The 20,183-nt window shown below is 29.2% G+C and overlaps 1 protein-coding gene across 2 annotated transcripts in view; it reads right to left on the minus strand.

The window, feature by feature from the left end:
* Positions 1 to 2,054: 2,054 nt before the first annotated feature.
* Positions 2,055 to 20,183, minus strand: part of LOC412876 (pyruvate carboxylase, mitochondrial) — a 28,392-nt gene continuing 10,263 nt past the window's right edge. Inside the window, exons 2-14 of one of the 2 annotated variants that reach the window (XM_006568043.3) lie at positions 18,104 to 18,698; positions 16,085 to 16,404; positions 14,694 to 14,844; positions 12,905 to 13,116; positions 11,687 to 11,889; positions 11,075 to 11,336; positions 10,598 to 10,916; positions 8,054 to 8,104; positions 6,553 to 7,020; positions 4,699 to 5,088; positions 4,069 to 4,504; positions 3,533 to 3,929; positions 2,055 to 3,455 (exon numbers count right to left, since the gene is read on the minus strand). In XM_006568043.3, the coding sequence (XP_006568106.1) occupies positions 3,207 to 3,455; positions 3,533 to 3,929; positions 4,069 to 4,504; positions 4,699 to 5,088; positions 6,553 to 7,020; positions 8,054 to 8,104; positions 10,598 to 10,916; positions 11,075 to 11,336; positions 11,687 to 11,889; positions 12,905 to 13,116; positions 14,694 to 14,844; positions 16,085 to 16,404; positions 18,104 to 18,236 (3,591 nt within the window). In that variant the 5' untranslated portion in view covers positions 18,237 to 18,698 and the 3' untranslated portion in view covers positions 2,055 to 3,206. The remainder of the gene's footprint in view (positions 3,456 to 3,532; positions 3,930 to 4,068; positions 4,505 to 4,698; positions 5,089 to 6,552; positions 7,021 to 8,053; positions 8,105 to 10,597; positions 10,917 to 11,074; positions 11,337 to 11,686; positions 11,890 to 12,904; positions 13,117 to 14,693; positions 14,845 to 16,084; positions 16,405 to 18,103; positions 18,699 to 20,183) is intronic. The other variant, XM_006568044.3, reaches the window with a different exon arrangement.

The raw sequence follows: 20,183 nt of genomic DNA on the forward strand, positions 1-20,183 counted from the left end.
TTAGCAACAAAACGGAATTGTATTTTTGCAAATGCATCAGAAGTGTTGCCTTTTTCCTTTTTTTTTTTTTTTTTTTTCTTTTTCATCAATGTTCCGTATAGTAACGAATTTATTGGAGCGAGAGAATTTCCCATCTGGCAGAAAAATAAATAATGCATAAGGGTCGTTGAAATTTTCGGATTCGTGGATTGGAAATTCGAGTGGATGGATTCTTTTTTTTTTTTCTTTTTTTTTTTTTCTTTCTTTCTTTCACGGTTTGACGATAATGAATAGAAAGCGACGAATATTGCCACGTAATTCGAGCAAACGCGTTACTTAACACTTTTCTAATATCTTCGAGAATCAATGAATGAAATTAACACGTGAAAAAATTAATTTTTTTTTTTTTTTTATTAAAAAAGATTTTAATAATCCTATCTCTTCCCTTATTCCAAATTACGAACGCCAGATAGAAGGAACATTCAAGAAACAACTCGTTGATTTAATTGTAAAAGACATTATGTTGCATTTGTTGCTTTTACTTTGTACAAATGCAATTACATTCGTTAAAGTTTAATATCTACACAAATACACTGCGATTTCATAGATGGCAAAGGGATGATTGCGAATTCAATCTTTTTTTCTTTTTCTTTTCTTTTCTTTTTTTTTTTTTTTATATCAAATACAATTGTACAATATCTTTTGAAGCGTGATCAAACGCCTCTTACACATTTACACGTACGATAATATTATATATATATACAACAATAATTTTTCAATTCAGCCTGATCGAAGTCAACGTTATTGATTTTTGAAAAACGCGTGAAAATAAAAATTGTCGCATCTTTAATCGTAGAATTTTGTAGAATTAATCATTAGTTGCCTTCGTGGTTTCGAAAATTGAGATCAAGCTGAACTAGGAAATGAAATCACGATCACTGTGAACGACTTAACTGTTAATATGTACAATATTTATTTCTCCCTTTTTTCATGTTATAATATTTTTGCAAGAACGTTTGAGAAACTTTCACCAGAGGCGTAAATTATATTTCATAAAATTCATCTTACATACAAGTTACGATATTCTTTTCTACGTGATAAATTTTTATGTAAAACAATAATGGAATTTCTGACTAAAAAATTACGTGAAATTATGCCGATTCCTTTTTTTTTTTTTAAATATTATGCACTTTCGTTATTATGTTATAATTGTACATTCTTTTGAAAAGAAAAATCGCAAATTACAATAATTATGTGAATAATAAATTTTGATTTTCAACTAATTATTCGTGAAAATTTAAAAATTATATTAAGATTAATTCACACTTTAAACACAATTTATTCCTACTCTCTACGGCAAAAGATTAAAATAATAATTTGAAATTCGAATCGAAACTTACATCTGCTTTGTACACAATTCTGTTATCTAGTTTCTTCCTTTTATTTTTTTTTTTACCAAAAATTTAACTATTTTACAACGAATTACAATGTTATTTGGCCACGTTTCGATATAGTAATTCAATTTCTACATTCAACAAAGTTTCTCTCGATACTTCTTTCGATTCAAATCCGGAGGAAGCGTTTCCTAAACCACCTTGACTCACAAATTAATCATTTTGTACAATCTCAATTTCAATCATATCCTGAAGATCTGCCAAATTAAAAAATGCAATTGTTTCCTGTAAAAAACTTATCTACTTGATGAATCCATATGAATTTATAACAAACACAGTACAAATAATTTATCATTGTTTTTTGAAACGTTTTTTTCACGTGAAAAAAAATAAACTAACACCAATTTTAATAATTCAATTCTCGTGAAAATATGGTTTGGAAAACGCTGATGTAAACGTTGGCACTTAACACATTTAAGAAATTCATCTTCGTAAAGAACATTTCGTAAAATCCGTTTGAATCTCTTTGATATCGAATATAACAGAGAAGTATCATCATTCAATTTCAATGTTCATGATGAGACTATACGTAGGCCTTTGACATATATATATATATATATATATATATATATATATATATATATATATATATATATATATATATATATATATATATATATATATATATATATTTTATTTTCAACTTAATTAATCAAATATGAACACGAAGATATCGACATTTCAGGCAGCATAGATCAATTCTCATTGCAACGCGTAATAGTTTTTCGTCGAATCGCTTTAACTCTCTTATTCGAGCTTAATGATTCAATAGACGACATTATTCTTTCTTGTAATTTACAGATCACGATATTTTCATCGAAAGCATTTCATTTGTGCGTGCAATGTTAAAATTAAATAAACTAGAGATGTGATCATCGCAAAAAGGATGAAGATAAAGATATAACTGTACAACGTGTGTCTCATCTAAAACAAGATATCCTGTTTCAAATGATCTGTATAATATTCAAAAATGTAATAGTCGATAAAAAAATATGTTCGATGATGAAGATGTTCATGAAGGATACATTAATGGAACGTTCGTTGCTTTCGTTCCTCGATAATGATTTCGTTTCTCGTGTTGGAGCGAATGTTTATACACAATTTTTTTTTCGTCGGCGAACAAGAGGTGCACCTTTGTTTAATCAAGCTAACATTACACATTTTATTTCCTTTCTATTATTTTCTCGAGGTAGCAGTAAAAAATTTACAATCTTTGTATAACGATTTCCTTAACACTTTCGTATATTTAAAGTTTCGAAATTTGTAATCAAATTTGCTTCTTTCTTATATAACATTCGAAATCTTAAAAGTCATCGAAACTGAAAAAAGAATTCTTTTTTTTTTTTTTTTGCAAGTTTCGAAGTCTCGTGAAATATCAGATTCGAATTTTTAAAATGTAATTAAATTTTCGACTTGATTCGACATCGTAAATGTAAAAATCTTATGTTATCAGAGAATATTTATATTTATATCGATAGATTCCGATGCTTAAACGATTAAAAAGTGGATTAAAGTAGTTCAAAAGAAGTATACGTACATATATATATATATATAAAAAGTACTTTCAAGTTTTGATTATCGATCAAAAAGATAAATAGTATGCGATTCTTAGATCTAAAAATTTTTACAAGTGATTATTCTCTACTATTTTTTTAGGCAGCAATGTTGCTTCATCTTCGATCAATCGAACAAAATGCACTCTTGTCTCATCAAACGTGCACAATGAAACGAATTTTTCAAGAGACGATTCAGTCCCAGGATTGGTTAACAGTTCTATTCAAAGGTTAACACTAAGTCGTCCCCTTCTAATCTCATTCCCTGAGTGACGTCCAGCGTCTTGATCTTTCCAGCTTTCGGCGCCTGGACCACCATTTCCATTTTCATGGCGGACAATACGACCAACGGCGCTCCTTTCTCGACAGTGTCGCCTACTTTCACCCTGATGTCGATCACGGTACCAGGCATGGGTGCTCCGACCTGATTTTTGTCTCCTTTCGCAGCTTTGGGGTGTACGTGAAGCTCCTGAAGTCAAAGATATAATTTTTTTCTTCCTCTTCAACTTAAAAGTAACAAATAGAGGAAGGACAATTGGATTGTACCTTGACAGCTTCTTTATCCTTGATGAACACGGATCTGAGTTGGCCGTTCATCTCGAAGAATACCTCGCGTTCTCCGTTCTTCGTGAGATCTTCGGCAACAGCCAGGGTCTTGATGGCCAACGTTTTACCTTTTTCGATCGTCACGTCGAACTCCTCGCCAACTTTCGGTCCCGTCAAAAAGATCCTGGTTTCCAATTTGTCCACGGGCCCATACTGTTCCCGAAAGTTTAAATAATCGTTGGTGACCTCGGGATACAGGGCTGCCGACATGATATCTCTGTTCGTGAGGTGAGGATGAGATTCTCGTAACTGGCTTTTCAACGCGTCGAAATCCAACGGTGGCAGAGTCTCGCCAGGCCTTCCTTTCACGCGTGGCATGTCTTTCAATACCTTTGACCTGTGAAACAAAGGTATATTGAGGGAAAACATAAGGCCAAATATTTGATTTTTTGAATTCTTTTTTTTGTAATTAATTGGAAATAGAAATAATCCTTTAAAGATAACTTTGCAACGTTTTATAACATATTTGAACGTACCTGAGAGGCTCAGGGAATCCTCCGTGAGGCTCGCCGATAGCACCTTGCAAGAATTCTACGACCGACTTAGGGAAGGACAATTCCTCTGCCTTGTTCACGACATCTTCGGAAGAAAGTTTGTTTTGAACCATGAACTGCGCCAAATCGCCAACCACTTTCGAGCTTGGAGTGACTTTGATGATATCGCCTAGCAATAAATTAGCTTCTCTGTAAGCTTTCTTCACGTCCTCGAAGAACGCCCCCAAACCAAGGGAATAGGCTTGGAATTGCAAGTTTGTGTATTGACCTCCGGGGATTTCGTTCAGGTAAACGTCCGCGTTTCCAGATTTCATGGTCGTCGTGCATTCGAAGGGGGCGTACAGAGTTCTGGTCTGCTCCCAATACGCAGAATATTCCGAAATGTCGCTCAGATTAATCTCGGTGTCCTTTGGCGTTCCTGTATTATTTTTTAAAACGTGCTGATAACTATACTCATTCACCTCGTTCTTTTATACGTGTTCTATTTTCGACGAATTTTAACTTGATCTTTAAAACAACTTTAACTTTTTCTCGTATTATTATTACGAATTTTGTTTATCATCGATTGGGCAAAATCGATGGCATGAACATAAAACAAAAGAAACAGGTTACCGATAAGAGAGGCGACCACGGCACCCATGGAAGGTTGGCTGGTCATTCCAGACATGCTATCAACGGCAACGTCAACGACATCTGCCCCGCTCTCCGCGCAAGATAACATGGACGCCACCCCAGCTCCCGCGGTGTCGTGCGTGTGAACGTGGATCGGTATATCGGGATGCTTCTGCCTGATCGCATCGATCAACATGCTGGCGGCTTTCGGCTTCAGAAGACCGGCCATATCCTTGATCGATAACACGTGAGTACCGGCCTTCACCAACTCATCCGCCAAGTCCGTGTAATACTTCAAATTGTACTTCTTTTTGTTCGGATCGCTCACGTCACCCGTGTACGAAATCGCAGCCTCGACTATGCCTCCTGCTTTGCCAGCCGCGTCCATACCTGTTCAAAATATAATTATACTGATATTTGATATTTCATTCTCTTGCTCTCTTTTAGATTCTTTTAGACTTTACTATTGGGTTGGCAACTAAGTAACTGCGGATCTTTTTTAAAAAATCAAAGACAATTTTTTCATGGAACTAAATAACTTTATTCTGTAATGTGTTGCCCATTTTGATCAATGACCTTTTGCCATCTTTCAGGCAGCATCATAATCCCACGTTCATAAAACTTCTGGTTTTTATTAGCAAAAAACTGAATCAGGTACGATTTGATATCATCATCATTATTGAAATTTTTACCATTCAAGGAGTTTTGTAAAGATCGAAACAAAAAGTAATCAGATGGTGCAAGGTCAGGACTATATGGTGGATGTGGCAAAACATCCCAACCAAGCTCCAATAATTTTTGCCGAGTGACCAAAGATGTGTGTGGCCTTGCATTGTCATGATGGAATACAACACCTTTTCGATTTGTCAATTCGGGCCGCTTTTCTTCAACTGCATTGTTTAATTTCGTTAGTTGTTCAATGTAGACAACAGAATTGATCGTTCGGTTGGGTGGTAAGAGTTCAAAATAGACAATTCCTTTGTAATCCCACGAAACTGATAACAAAACCTTCTTTTGACGAATACCAGCTTTTGATGTTGTTTGAGCTGGTTCACGTGGCCTGCTCCACCATCTTTTCCGCTTGATATTGTTGTAAACAACCCATTTTTCATCGCCAGTTATCAATCGTTTTAAAAATGGATCATTTTCATTACGTTTCTTTAGCAAATCGCAGCTGTTAACGCGTTGCGTTAAATGCTTTTCTTTCAGTTCGTGAGGAACCCATGTATTGAGTTTTTGAACATAGCCAAGTTGTTTTAAGTGGTTTTCAATGCATGTATGTGATACATGAAGTTTCTCTGCAATCTCCCGAGTTGTACTGTGACGATCTGAATCGATTATTACTTTGATTAAGTCGTCATTAACTTCAACTGAAATCCGCAATTACTTAGTTGCCAACCCAATATTTTAAATTGCCAGTTCCAATCTATTTTTGAAGCTATTAATTAATTTATATTAAAGTTCTATTCTGAACAACAGCAAGTTCATGTGTTGATGAAGGTTTACATTTATCATTAAATTCCCAAGGTTCTAAAGTTCTGATTTTGAAAAAATTCTGAGGTTACAAAAGTTCTGAAGTTGAAAGAGTTCTAAAGTCCAAAAAGTTCTCCTAATAACTCTTTTTTAATAACATTGTGGATCATGTTTGATCGACAATTTAAAGAAAATTTCTAGAAACTAGAAACAAACAAGGATGATTCTGATTAAGATAATCGTTTCTAATAAATGTATAAAAGCATTCTCAAAATTCTTCTCTCAAAAACAAGCATTGCCCTCGCAGTATCATCCTGTACCTAAATCTGTTCAATGTCTGAACAATAAATAGACATTTTCCTTTTCTCTCGAGATTCTTACCGAGAATTAAATTCGGCAAATAATTCAACGAATCGAACACCCTGAAGATATCCATCCCAGTCTGCACAGCCAGCTCGCAGAATTTATAAACGACATTGTCCGGATAATTGGTGTAGCCGACAGCGTTGGCGCCTCTCAGAAGCATCTGGAAGGGAATGTTGGGTATCGCCTTCCTCATGTCCTCCAACCTTTCCCAGGGACACTCGTGCAAGAATCTGAGGGCAACGTCGAACGTGGCGCCACCCCAATTCTCCAGGGAGTAAAGGTTGCTGAACTTGTGCGCGACGAATGGCGCGATCATCAAGAGATCGTGCGACCTCACGCGAGTCGCTAGAAGAGATTGGTGAGCATCACGGAACGTGGTGTCCATCAGAAGTAATCCTTTGTGCTGCCTTATAGCTTTGGCGAAAGCTTCCGGACCTTGCTTCTTGTAGATGTCGCGAAAGCCTTTCGGTGGTTCCAATACACCTGAAAAATTTGAAAAAGTTTTTTCAAATAAATGGAAATTGGGAGAAATTTTGAGAAGCTTTTACGTGCAGGGATTAGTGTAGCTTACGTATGCAGTGTAAAAAAAGAAGCGTTAAACAGTTGAAATGGAAAATGTCTTTTGATGAGATTGGAAAAATTTTTTTTTTTTTGTATATTGCTTTGGTTTTAATATAATATTACATCATTGTTATTAGGAATTTATAATTTAAGATATTTTAAACCACATTTTGAAAGTTTTATTAATTATGATATAATGATTAACAATATGAAATCATGTGTTAATTAGCAATTGTTAGAAACTTTATTTTCACAAATATTAATTTAAAGTAGACTTAATTATTGTAATTGTTATTAACGACATTTTCCATTCTTCGATTCTTTTGCATTATCCTTTTTTTTTTAATTATTTTCCCTTCCTAAAAATTTAAACATTATGAAACAACTTTTCGTTAATTAAAATCATGGTATTAAATAGAATAATATTGAAATGTTTAATTATCTCCTTTGTACAATTTTGATATTTCAATTTGTATAGTGATCGCTTAATTGATATTTAAAATGTAACATTAATTTGAATTTTTGAAATATTTTCATTTTTCTAATGTAATGTAAAATTCCATTACTATTTGTCATATTTAAATCATGTCAATTGTCAATTAATAATTATCTTTAAATAAATTATTACATTAATAATAAGTGAAAAGTAGATATTATAATATTTTATTTCAATTTTCACATGTAAAAATATAATGTAATGAATTTTACTTGATATTATTGAATTTTATTTTATGAAAGACTTAACGAATTTTTTTTTCATTGCACAAATTCCAATTACAATTATACATATCTGCAATGAAATGAAGTGAAATGAAAATAAAAAATAATAAAATTTGTTTAATAAATTTGTTTAGTAAATAATTTACCATTTCCTAGCTGTATTTCTATATTGTCAATCTTACCCAATTAACTTAAAAAGAAAAAAATAAAGAAATGAACACATATTAAAGCATACCTGTTGCATCTGGATCATTGTTCTCTTCTGCAGCTGCAAGCTTAGCAAAGTCTAAAAAAAAATGGCCAAACGAAAAGGTAAAAGCATGCGATAAACAATTTGGTGTAATGTACGAGGGATTATTAATAAAGTTTAAAATATAAGAAAAATGATAAAAAAAATTATTGAATGATAGAAAAGGAGAAAAGTAGCGATGATAATTTAAATAAATAACATTTTATCAAGGATAAAAGTAACTACAATTTCAGTTATGTAATTGTTGTTAATTAATAAACACAGATAAAAGAAGTTTTATATCACAAATATTTATGTTATTTTCGTGTGTCGAAAGAAAAATTTAAAGTTACGTAGAAATGAAAACACCATATGTATGAAAATAAAAAATTTCTTGTGTCTGTGTCTATGTATATATTATATGTGTATGTGTATATAGTGTACATTAAAGAAATGGATAATGCGCAACATAAAATATATATTAGAATGAATCCCTTGCAAATATGTTTTTAACGGAGCAGAAAGCTTAGTGTTTTATTGAACAAATAAAAATGTCTACGTGAAATAAAATAAATTATAATAAATTATAAATTTATTAACCCCACAACTTTTCATTTTATATTCTATAAATCTACGTATGTAAAGAATAAAATAGATTTTGATGTAAAAAATTAAAAATAATATTATGCAATATTAATATTATGATTAGTTATTAGCCATATTAAATAAAATAATGTCAATAAAAATGAAAAAAATATTTTAAAAAATTATAAAAATATCTATTTGATTTAGATATAATAAAAATAATATATTATAATTGGATTTATGCATTATTTAAATTTGTTATTATGTTCCTTTAAATATATAATTATACATAGATTATGTATAGTTTAGAATTGTTAAAATTTATTAAAATAAATTCAAAAAGAAATCGTGTAATTTTATAATTTTTTCCAAAATACGAAAATTCAATTTCGCCAATTATATATATTTTCAAATAGCATTTGAATTCAACAACTCTCTACTGTTGAAATCTTCAATATTGAAATAAATTTTAACCTTTTGAAGTCTTATGTAACTTTTTCTATATCTTTGTTTCATAATGAATAATGTTTCATATTTTTTTTTTGTTGAAAACACTAATGAAAACAATATTAAATACAAAAAATAAAAAATTAAAAAATATTTTAATATACTTTGTGAAATAATTTATAAATAATAAATATCAAAACAATAAGCTATCTCTTAAACATAATATCTAATGAAAAATAAAATTTTTAATTATTATATAACGAAAAAATGAAATAATAAAATAATAAAATATTCTGGACAACAAAAGGTTAATTTTGAAACCACATTTCTCCATGGAACACTGATTATTATTTAAGTAAGTAATAATATATGATCAAATAAATAATATAAAAATTACACAAAGTGTTAATATATTCTATAATTCAAAACAAACACAAAAGTCAATATACAAAAGTATCGATTAAAGCTTATTTATTAAGTTACAAGCAATTTAAATTTACATTAAATGAAGCGAGAGGGAAACAGAGTGAGACGACACAATTGCACAACGAAGATAGATCTGTTTCGCTGCCTCGCCGCTACGCGGCGCAACGTGACGTTGTCGTGCTTCATCTATGCAAATTAAATCGCTCGTAATTTAATAAATAATCATTCAATATTTTTGAATTTTATTTTATGTTTTTGTACTTCTTTTAGCCTTTAAAATCAAGAAACTGTCAGACGAATATATTAACATCCTATATTTTTCGATAATGTCCTTTACATTATCTATTATCATATACGATGTTTGAAGTACAGTTTTTTTACATACCGTCTACGTCATGTGAACTTTTTATCCTATCTTTATCTATAATAACACATACCAAAACTACCGTTAATCTATACATATAGAGACCGTTACACGTGAAAAAATGTTGTATGCACTATATGAAATTTGAAGACAATTTTGAAGTACATAAAAAATATTAAATCGATACTCGAAAATTATCTCGTTTCTCATTAATATAGCGTAAAAAGAAGTAATAATTCTTCGTGTTTGAAAAGTTAAAGAAAAAAAGATTCTCTATTTTAATTTATCAATTAACAAAAGTCTAAGATTTGAAGAAAAAAAATTCACCTTAATTTTATAAAGATTAAAGATATCTAGAAATGAGAATAATTTTAACTATTTCATTATAAATATATATTTTACTGTAAATAAATATTCAGTGTTCCATAGTGACAAAAAATCAAAGAAACAAACCGCTGTGCAGCAACCAATAATCAAACCCTCTATGCACAAGTGAAGAAAATAAAAAAATTTGGCCCCTTCGATTCGTTGTCCCATATATTGAAAGCAATTCTTCTCTTTAATTCCAATATCTCAACCCAAAATATAACTCCAATATCTTTTCCATGCCCAATCGTCTTCATCACGAAATCACGGTGAGAAGCGACTCGATTGATATAATATTAATTAATATTTAAGGATTGACACCTGATTTAAGTTTACTTATTCCTACGTAAATGATACTATACCTAGAGCGACTTGAGGAATGTGAGGTTTTATCTCTGCTGGTTTTAACGGCGTAGCCAATGGAGTGCTGGGTCCATTTACCAAGACTGAGCCAAGATAGTTGAGCAACTTCTGAGCACGATTCTGACTCGGTTGGAATTGAAACAACTGTGGATTCTCATCAATGAAGTAAGTGTCCACCTTTCCGTTCAGGAATTTCTGATTCTCCAACACGTTCAGAAGGAACGGTATGTTCGTTTTCACTCCACGGACACGAAATTCCCGGAGGGCACGATTCATTTTCGCGCAAGACGATTGCAAATCACCCGCGTGAGCTATAACCTGGGAACAGAATTATATAGAAGAGATATACACTGAAAATTAATTAAAATTTTGACAGACGTCGTTCAACATCGTTGCCTCTCTTAAAGCTTTTCAAAATCATATCTCGAAACAATTTTCTTCAGATTTTTTCCCAAGATTTATGCAAGTGTTTTTACCTTGACTAGAAGCGAGTCGTAGTAAGGCGAGATAATCGCGCCAGCGAATGCAGAGGCACCATCCAATCGAATACCCATACCTTCTCCAGAACGGAACACCTCGATTCTTCCGGTATCCGGCTGGAAATTCTTCGCAGGATCTTCCGTGGTAACTCGGCATTGTATCGCGAAACCTTGAGGAACGATTTTTTCTTGCGTCATACCCAGCTCAGGTAACGTGATACCCTCGGCAATACGGATTTGAGATTGCACCAAGTCGATTCTGGAAGATTAATCTTGATTGGTTTAATGCACGTCTGATCGAATACTTGTAATCTTTAATTTAAATAAGTTTCTTCCCATTGGAGCAATATCGAGTTTAATAATAAAATTTATTACTTTAATATAACTATTTATCTTAATTATATTATTAATTTGATCGAATATTGAATGTTCTTTTAATATACCATAAAAATGAATATGGAAATTTATAAAGTTTTGAGATATTTAGAGTATCTGTTATTTAGTTTAATATTTTAAAATTGTTTTATAATTCGTTATGTAAAATATTGTTACATCATGTAATATCTATGAGACAAATTCAACATGCAACAATATCTTTTATACACGTACCCAGTGATCTCCTCCGTGACAGTGTGCTCGACTTGCAATCTAGCATTGACCTCAATGAAGTAGAAATTTCCGGATTCATCAGCCAAAAATTCGACGGTACCAGCGTTCGAATATCCAACATGTTTTGCCAACCTTACAGCGTGCTCGGTCATTTTATTTCTAACTTTGGGATCTAATCGTGGAGCAGGAGCGATCTCGACCACCTGAAATTTCCGTTTTCGTTGTTGACATACTCGAACACACACATTCGATGGAACGAAGATTAATTTACTTCGCGCTATTTTACTTGATGTTTTCAATGTCTCTTGACGAATGAGTCGGCGTAGAAGTTTTTAATTATTGTCATATTTTTCTGTCTTTTATTTTTTCTTTTTTTTTCTTTTTTTTTGCACATTTTTGTTCCACATTTTTTCCAACGTTGCCCTCGTTTTCTCTACGGTATATGGGCAAACAATCGAGCAATCGTGAAACGTATTTAAATTCCTATTCGAATTCTCGAGAAGCAAGAGAGTGAAATTTAATTATTTCTCGTGAAAAATAAAATTTTTATTATATTTCTTTCTTATGGAATTTTGGAATATTAATTTTAATCGTTTAATTTTGGAATGTTTACGCTAATCATTACATACAATCTATATTTATTTCATAAAAGATCAAATAGCAGAATATTATTAAACGAATAAAATTTTTATCAAGAAATATTTATTTTTTAAAGTTGTATCGTAAAGTTACCATCGTAAATTCATATTTCTCTTGTAATATAATTTGTAATAATATCTATTGATACATCTATTGATATGTGATTAATGAATTTGCAAAAATGAATAATTCATAACAACTTATCAATAATTATATCGTATAAGTCAAACCATATAATCATACAATCATATTTTACATAATATTTCCATCAATAATTGCAATATGAGCAAACTTTTAATCTCAACATTGAAATTTATTTTCGTTCTCTCTATATAAAATTTCATCAATATTTATTATACAAGAAATACTAAAAAAAAAAAAAAAAAAAAAAAAGACATCGATTATAATTTTTGTTTAAAATATATCCGATCCTCTAGTGCAATTGTATTATTTCTATGAATAATGTAAACGTGTCTTTAAAAATAGATCAAAAACGATTAAAGAGAATTAAAAAGAATGATTTTGTAAATAAGTAAGAGTATCCACGATTACTTATGTTAATTTTTCTCGTTTACCAACCTTCTGGTGACGGCGTTGCACGGAACAATCGCGTTCATAAAGATGGACAACATTGCCAGCTTGATCTCCCAATAATTGAACCTCGATGTGCCTTGGCCTCTCGATGAATTTTTCAATGAACATCGCCCCATTCCCGAAAGCTGCCTTAGCTTCGGAAGATGCCCGATCGAACATTTCTCGGACCTCCTCCATGTGCCTTACGACTCTCATTCCTGTAAAAAAAGCCTTCCTTTTAGAATCGTTTAAATAAGATCAATCGATTAATAAAAATTTAGAAGAAAAAATGAAGAATCGTGATACAGCGTTATATTTTTTATTATAACAATTATTTTTATATTGTGCTTATGGAAATATTTGCACGTAAGATTCTACCCATGTCTGATCTATTTCGTATTCTTTTCGTGTTATTGTTCGTACAAGATGACTCAGTACTCGTATTACAAACATATATATATATATATTTTTTTTTTCTTAGAATACATTTATTGAATGTCTATTATGAACTACTATTTTACTGGTTTTGAACTTTTGCCAAGAAAATAGAATATGTAAATATATTGTATTTCTTTTATATACTGCTATTATTTAAAATATAATCGAGATTCAAGCAGATTGAATTATATTTTTACTTTGAAAATGAAATTTCTAGAAATGAAAGAAATTTAAATTATAATTTATTAAATTATAATTTATTTGGTTTAATATGTAAATATATTATATTTCTTTTATATACTGCTATTATTTAAAATATAATCGAGATTCAAACAGATTGAATTATACGTATATTTTTACTTTGAAAATGAAATTTCTAGAAATGAAAGAAATTTAAATTATAATTTATTAAATTATAATTTATTTGGTTTAATATGTAAATATATTGTATTTCTTTTATATACTGCTATTATTTAAAATATAATCGAGATTCAAGCAGATTGAATTATACGTATATTTTTACTTTGAAAATGAAATTTCTAGAAATGAAAGAAATTTAAATTATAATTTATTAAATTATAATTTATTTGGTTTAATATGTAAATATATTGTATTTCTTTTATATACTGCTATTATTTAAAATATAATCGAGATTCAAATAGATTGAATTATACGTATATTTTTACTTTGAAAATGAAATTTCTAGAAATGAAAGAAATTTAAATTATAATTTATTAAATTATAATATTCATTTCAATTTTAAATAAAATTAAATATTTAATTCAAAGGATATTCAAATGATTTGATGATAGGTAACGACGAATGACAAAAAAGACAATAAATGTGGATTCTACAAAATAGTTCTCGCGATGAATAGACGTTTATGGAGAAGAAAATGAGAGACAAAAAATATTAGAAATAATAGAAGTGAATACATATTGTACCATCTATCAGCTTACTTTACCGAGACCTAGATTTCTGTAAGACAGGAAACAATTATAAAAGAAAATAGATACATATTATGACTTATACAACTTAAATACAATATTTTCTTATGATACAATACCTTTTTTACGATTATTCCGTAGAATTTTTCAAAGGTATTCCAGGAGATTCATTAAAATTTATAAAAATTAAAAAAAAAATACTTTTAAAAACGTATAAAAGCTAAATTAACGAATGATTCGAGAAAAAACAATTTACAAAAAGAGCGAATGACTCGAAAGAATAAAAGGAGAAAAGAATGAAAGAAAAGAAAAACATTTTAAAAATGTAACAAATTTTAGAAAAATAAGAAACGATCGATATTGCATTTGATAGAAAATTTAAAGTTGAATTGAACAGAATAAAATTCTACCTCTTCCACCTCCTCCGTAAGCGGCTTTGAAAATGACCGGAAGTCCGTGTTTCATGCAAAATTCCATCGCCTCGTCGGACGTGGTTACCGGTCCATCTGTCCCCGGAACAATCGGCACACCAGCATCTATCGCAGCTTGTCTCGCGGCTACCTAATAACATATATATATTTATTTTTCATTTTTATCAATAAACGATTTTAAATAAAATATTTATTTAAAAATCAATCTATATCTTTATACTTTTGCAAGAATATTTTTTCTCCTTTAATCCTTTAACTGCGGATATGGTTTTTAAATCACATACTGAATAGCCAAAGATGGATAATATAAATAACATGTTAATTTTTGCTATATATCAAATAAGGGTTTATATATAGCACTAAAGTAAAAATAAAATAAATAGAATAAAAAAAATTTTTGGAAATAGAATATCACTTTAGTACTTTTATTTCTTATCCTATTTTATCTTATTTTATCCTAGATAAAGATAAAAGTTTAGTTTCATTTTGTCTATAATTATTCTCTTTCAAAGTATATTTCTAATATGGATAAGCCTTCTACTTTTTCCAGAGTTCTTCAAGAAAAGGCATTTTAAAAATGTTGACGAATATAGTGATGAAATTCAGTATAAATTTTGAGATTTTTAGAAATCTCTGTAATAACAACTTGTATATTTATTATATGATATTTTTATTTTGTATACTTTTTGTAATTTATAAAATAATCGAAATTATATCGTCTGATATTATGATTTGATTTTGATAAAGTATTTTTCCTCTTTTAGAAAGAAAAAACGTATTTTCATAAAATTATTGCTTTTGAAAATGTATTAATAATTATTAATAAAATATTCAATATAATTCTAGTGCCTTACAAAAAATACAATTAAATGATTCTTCTTAATAAAATATAATAGAATTTTGCAAAAATTTTTAAAAAATATTTATAAATATAATGAAATTCTGATAACTTTTAATAAATTATATAATACAACTTCTTATAGTTCCAAATAGATGATATTGATAGACTTTTTTAAAATTGAATTTATGATATCATATAATGATTTGAAAAGTTAGAAAGTTTACTAAATTATATATGCATAAAGTAGAATCTTGCAAAAATTATAATTGGAATAGTAAAATGGTTAGAATAGTTTTTTACAATTTTTTTAATTTATATTAATAAATATTATAATAATAAATTTGAATTATATTAATAAATTTGAAAATTTAAAAAAAATACATTTTAAAGATTTATGTTATACATATCATTATGAAAAACTACAACTTTTATCATCTTCAATCGTTAATTCATATTCATAATTAATCGATTTTAATGAAATTTTTAACACGTATAATTTTTGATTAACATAATTTTTAAAGACATATACCTTGTCACCCATTTGTTGAACCACTTTCGGGCTAGGGCCAATGAATCTTATTCCAGCATTGATCACCGCCTCCGCGAAATCCGATCGCTCAGACAGGAAACCGTAACCGGGATGAATAGCGTCCACGTTATTCTCTTTCGCGACTTTGATGATTTCCGGGATATTCAAGTATGCCTGGACAGGTGGCAGCCCTCTGCCCACCACGTAACCCTCGTCGGCTTTCTGTCTGTGCATTTGCATCTTGTCTTGTTCCGAATAAATGGCCACGGACCGGATTCCCAGTTCCGTGCATGCTCGAAACACACGGATCGCGATTTCTCCTGTGAAAATGATAAAATGAAAAATCTTTCCAGATGGGTCGAAAACGAAGAAGAGAAAAAGTTATATGTTAAAGAAAAGATTAAATTAGAAACCAGATTATATTATGTATATCTGTATTCTTTTTTAAAATATATTTTTATTTTTTCAAAGTAATATTTTTATTTTATTTTTGTCTTACACGATATGTCTATAAATATTTGAAGATAAAAATGTCTGGAAAAAGAGAGAGAGAGAGAGAAAGTGTGCGATAAAATTTAATAATTTTAGAAGAATTAAAAATGGTAAATAAGATAAGTTAAAATTGAATGGAATTTGATTCTTGGATAAGAAAAGTACGTTAAAGGTAACGTATGTAACGTTCTGATGTATGCTCTGACGTTCTATGATAGATTACAAAGATAGATCACCGGTGTGTTAAAGAAGAAGCTAGCGGCATAATTAAGTAGAGTGCCATAGATTGATGTACATCGTTCGTTATCGAATATTCAATGTACCCGAAGTTGTTCGTATATTTATAGCTAGTTTTATAAATGACAATATAATGAAAGAAGGCCGATCGATATCCAAAGCGATCGTAATAAAATACAAATTCACGTTGTTTATTCTATATAATAAGCAATCTAAAGATACAAATGGAGCTGTAAAAATATTTCTTACGAAAAGAATCCAGCTTTTTGCATCACAATACATTATCTCATTGTCCGAATATAAATAAGCATCATTATCGAACGAAGACATAATAACACGCACCGCATCATCATTCATTTTGCACGTTATCATTCAACTCGATTCGATTCTCTCCATCATTACTCTCGGTCGCGTGATTTACGTCTTTTCAATATTTCTATTATTAAAGATTTTAACAAGTGAATGGATATAATTTACATTTATAAAACGCATAGCGAGGGTCAATGTCGTCTTCGTTGTGGTTCGATGCTTTTGCTATATTAAAAATTTTATAATATTATAAAATAATATTATAAAAATGATAGAAATTGAACGAAATGAAAATATGAATCGAAATATAGATTCAATATGTTTATATAGACGAGAATAATCTTCGTTGGAGAAACGATCTGGTGTCTTCGTATCCGTTCAATGAAATTGAAATTGGACGATGTTCGATAAATTGGCTTATCAAATTGCACGATCGAAATAAATATTATGAATGAGCATACGGGCTGGTGAATGTTAATTTACCAAATTTAGTAATCTAATTTCAAAGCAGATAAATCTAATCATTATTTGATAATCATTATGGAAGATAAAATTATTGGCATGTGTGAATAAAAAATTTAAAAACCAGACAAATCTAAAGAATAATTTCGTGAAATTTAAATCATCGTTTAAAACTGTATATTTGGTATTTAATTGCGAACCGTTTCATTATTAGTGGGTCAGTTACGACTACTGTTTGGACTAAAGATAGATACGCGAATGATTTAAATACGAACTAACAAGGAGTAAATTAAGAAGTAGATGAATAAATTAAATCGAAACTAATAGACGTACTATTGCTTTCCATTAATCGTATCGATTCATCGATTCATAATTTTTTAAATCTCTCTCTTTAAATCGTTCATTAAATTTTTTTCTCTCTTTCATTGTTAATAATTCATAATTAACTTAATTTTATTTTAATCATTTATTTTAATTTGAAACATGAATGAAATGAAAGATAGATCGAAAGAAACTCACCTCGATTGGCCACAAGGACGCTCCTGATCGGCCTGTATTCAACACTGGTGCCGAAACATCTTTTTGCAACTTTATACACTTGCAACACGTTTCTATGTTTGACCAATGCGTATCTAGCACGCGAGGAATGCATTTTTATCTTTTCTTCCACACGGACAACACTTTCACAAACAATACCAATTACACCGTTCGTAAATTTTCGAATTGACAAGTTGCAACTCGTTGCAACTACGTTTCAAAAAATTATATATTTATATACCTTTTGTTGATATTTTTAAACATCGAACGAACTTCAAAGTTACGTAAAGTTTAAACATCTGTTGCCTCGATATATTTTTCCAACGAGAGGAGGAACTTTTTTACGATAACGTTAACTTATAATTTTCTCTATTTGCAAATAATAAAGGAAATATGTATATATATATCTCTTGTTTATTCTTCCCGATATTTAATAATATTTATCGCTTCTAGTATCTATATTATATCGAACAATACTGTTTAATATGCACGAACGTCGATGTGTCGTGAAATTTTAATCGGATGGATGGATGAATTTCTTCATCGAGAGTCCGGCGTCGAGTGATTGCCAAGCTTCCTGAAACATCACATTTTATAATTAATTCGCGATCAAACAAATCCTTATTATTTTCCAATGGAAGAATTTGAAACAATGATATCATTAAGAGATATAATAGATTGTATCGATTAAATATTTTGTATTTATTGGATAGATCGTACGTATAGATGTAGAGTGATATCTGAACGATGTTTAATTCGAACAAGTGAAAATATCACACGTTGAATTGATCGAGATTTCCAATCTGTTGACGTTTTAATGAGAGCACAAAATAATTTTTATTAACTATAATTGTATAATATTATATAATATAACTATATATATATTATATATTAATATATTAATATAATATATATATTTATTATTATATATTTATATATTAATATATTATACAATAATATATTATTGTATAATATAACTATAATAATTGTATAATTGTTCATACGGAAGATTTTATGATACAAAATCTTCAGATTTTCCTTATTCATTTCGATATAAAAATAAAAATTTTTAATTTTTGTATATTCAAATATAATTGCCAGTATTTTTTAATTTGCTTTCGAGCGAATGACTTTTAATCAATTATCAAATGATTGATTAATCGACAGAAGATTGATTATATCTCTACAGTAGTTTTGAATACAAAAGATTCTATTGTATTTCCAATTATTATATCAAGAGTATAACTGTATCATTATCGTTCGCGTTTTCGAGGTGTTTGAACTTTGAAAAAGAAAATATAACGAGTTCAATAATATTAAAGAATAGGAAGCTAATCAATATCTTATCGAGATTGAATTACTGCGTTCAATATCAATTATAAAAAAAAGAGAATTTCGATAATATTTGAATATAGATATTGCAAAAAATGTGTTTAATATTTTCAAAACACGATTTATAACATAGTTGAAGTAAAAGTTGAGCAAAATGGAAAACAGAAATGAGATTAACATAGATTTACGTCAATAGAATATGAAATTGCATTTTTTTCCTTCGTCTCCTCATATTTATAACTGTATTTATAATATATAATTACACGAAAAAAAAATGAATTAATAAATGATAAATTTATAAATCTATAAATATCCATATATTCAGATGAAAACAAAGATTCCTCATCAAAATTTTTAATACAGAATTTCATAGAAAAATAGGATAAATAAATTATTTAATAAACTAACAATTAGCAAAAGAAAATAAATGATTTGATTTTATGTAAAAAATCTTTTAAACATGTGTAAATGAATTTATTACTAAACGTAATAATAATAATTAATAAACGGTATTACTTAAACAAATTAATTAATACAGAAATTAATACAAATTTTTAATACAGAATTTCATAGAAAAATAGGATGAATAAATTATTTAATAAACTAACAATTAGCAAAAGAAAATAAATGATTTGATTTTATGTAAAAAATCTTTTAAACATGTGCAAACGAATTTATTACTAAACGTAATAATAATAATTAATAAACGGTATTACTTAAACAAATTAAT

The sequence above is a fragment of the Apis mellifera genome, linkage group LG13 (genome assembly GCF_003254395.2).
Source record: "Apis mellifera strain DH4 linkage group LG13, Amel_HAv3.1, whole genome shotgun sequence".
NCBI lineage: Eukaryota > Metazoa > Arthropoda > Insecta > Hymenoptera > Apidae > Apis > Apis mellifera.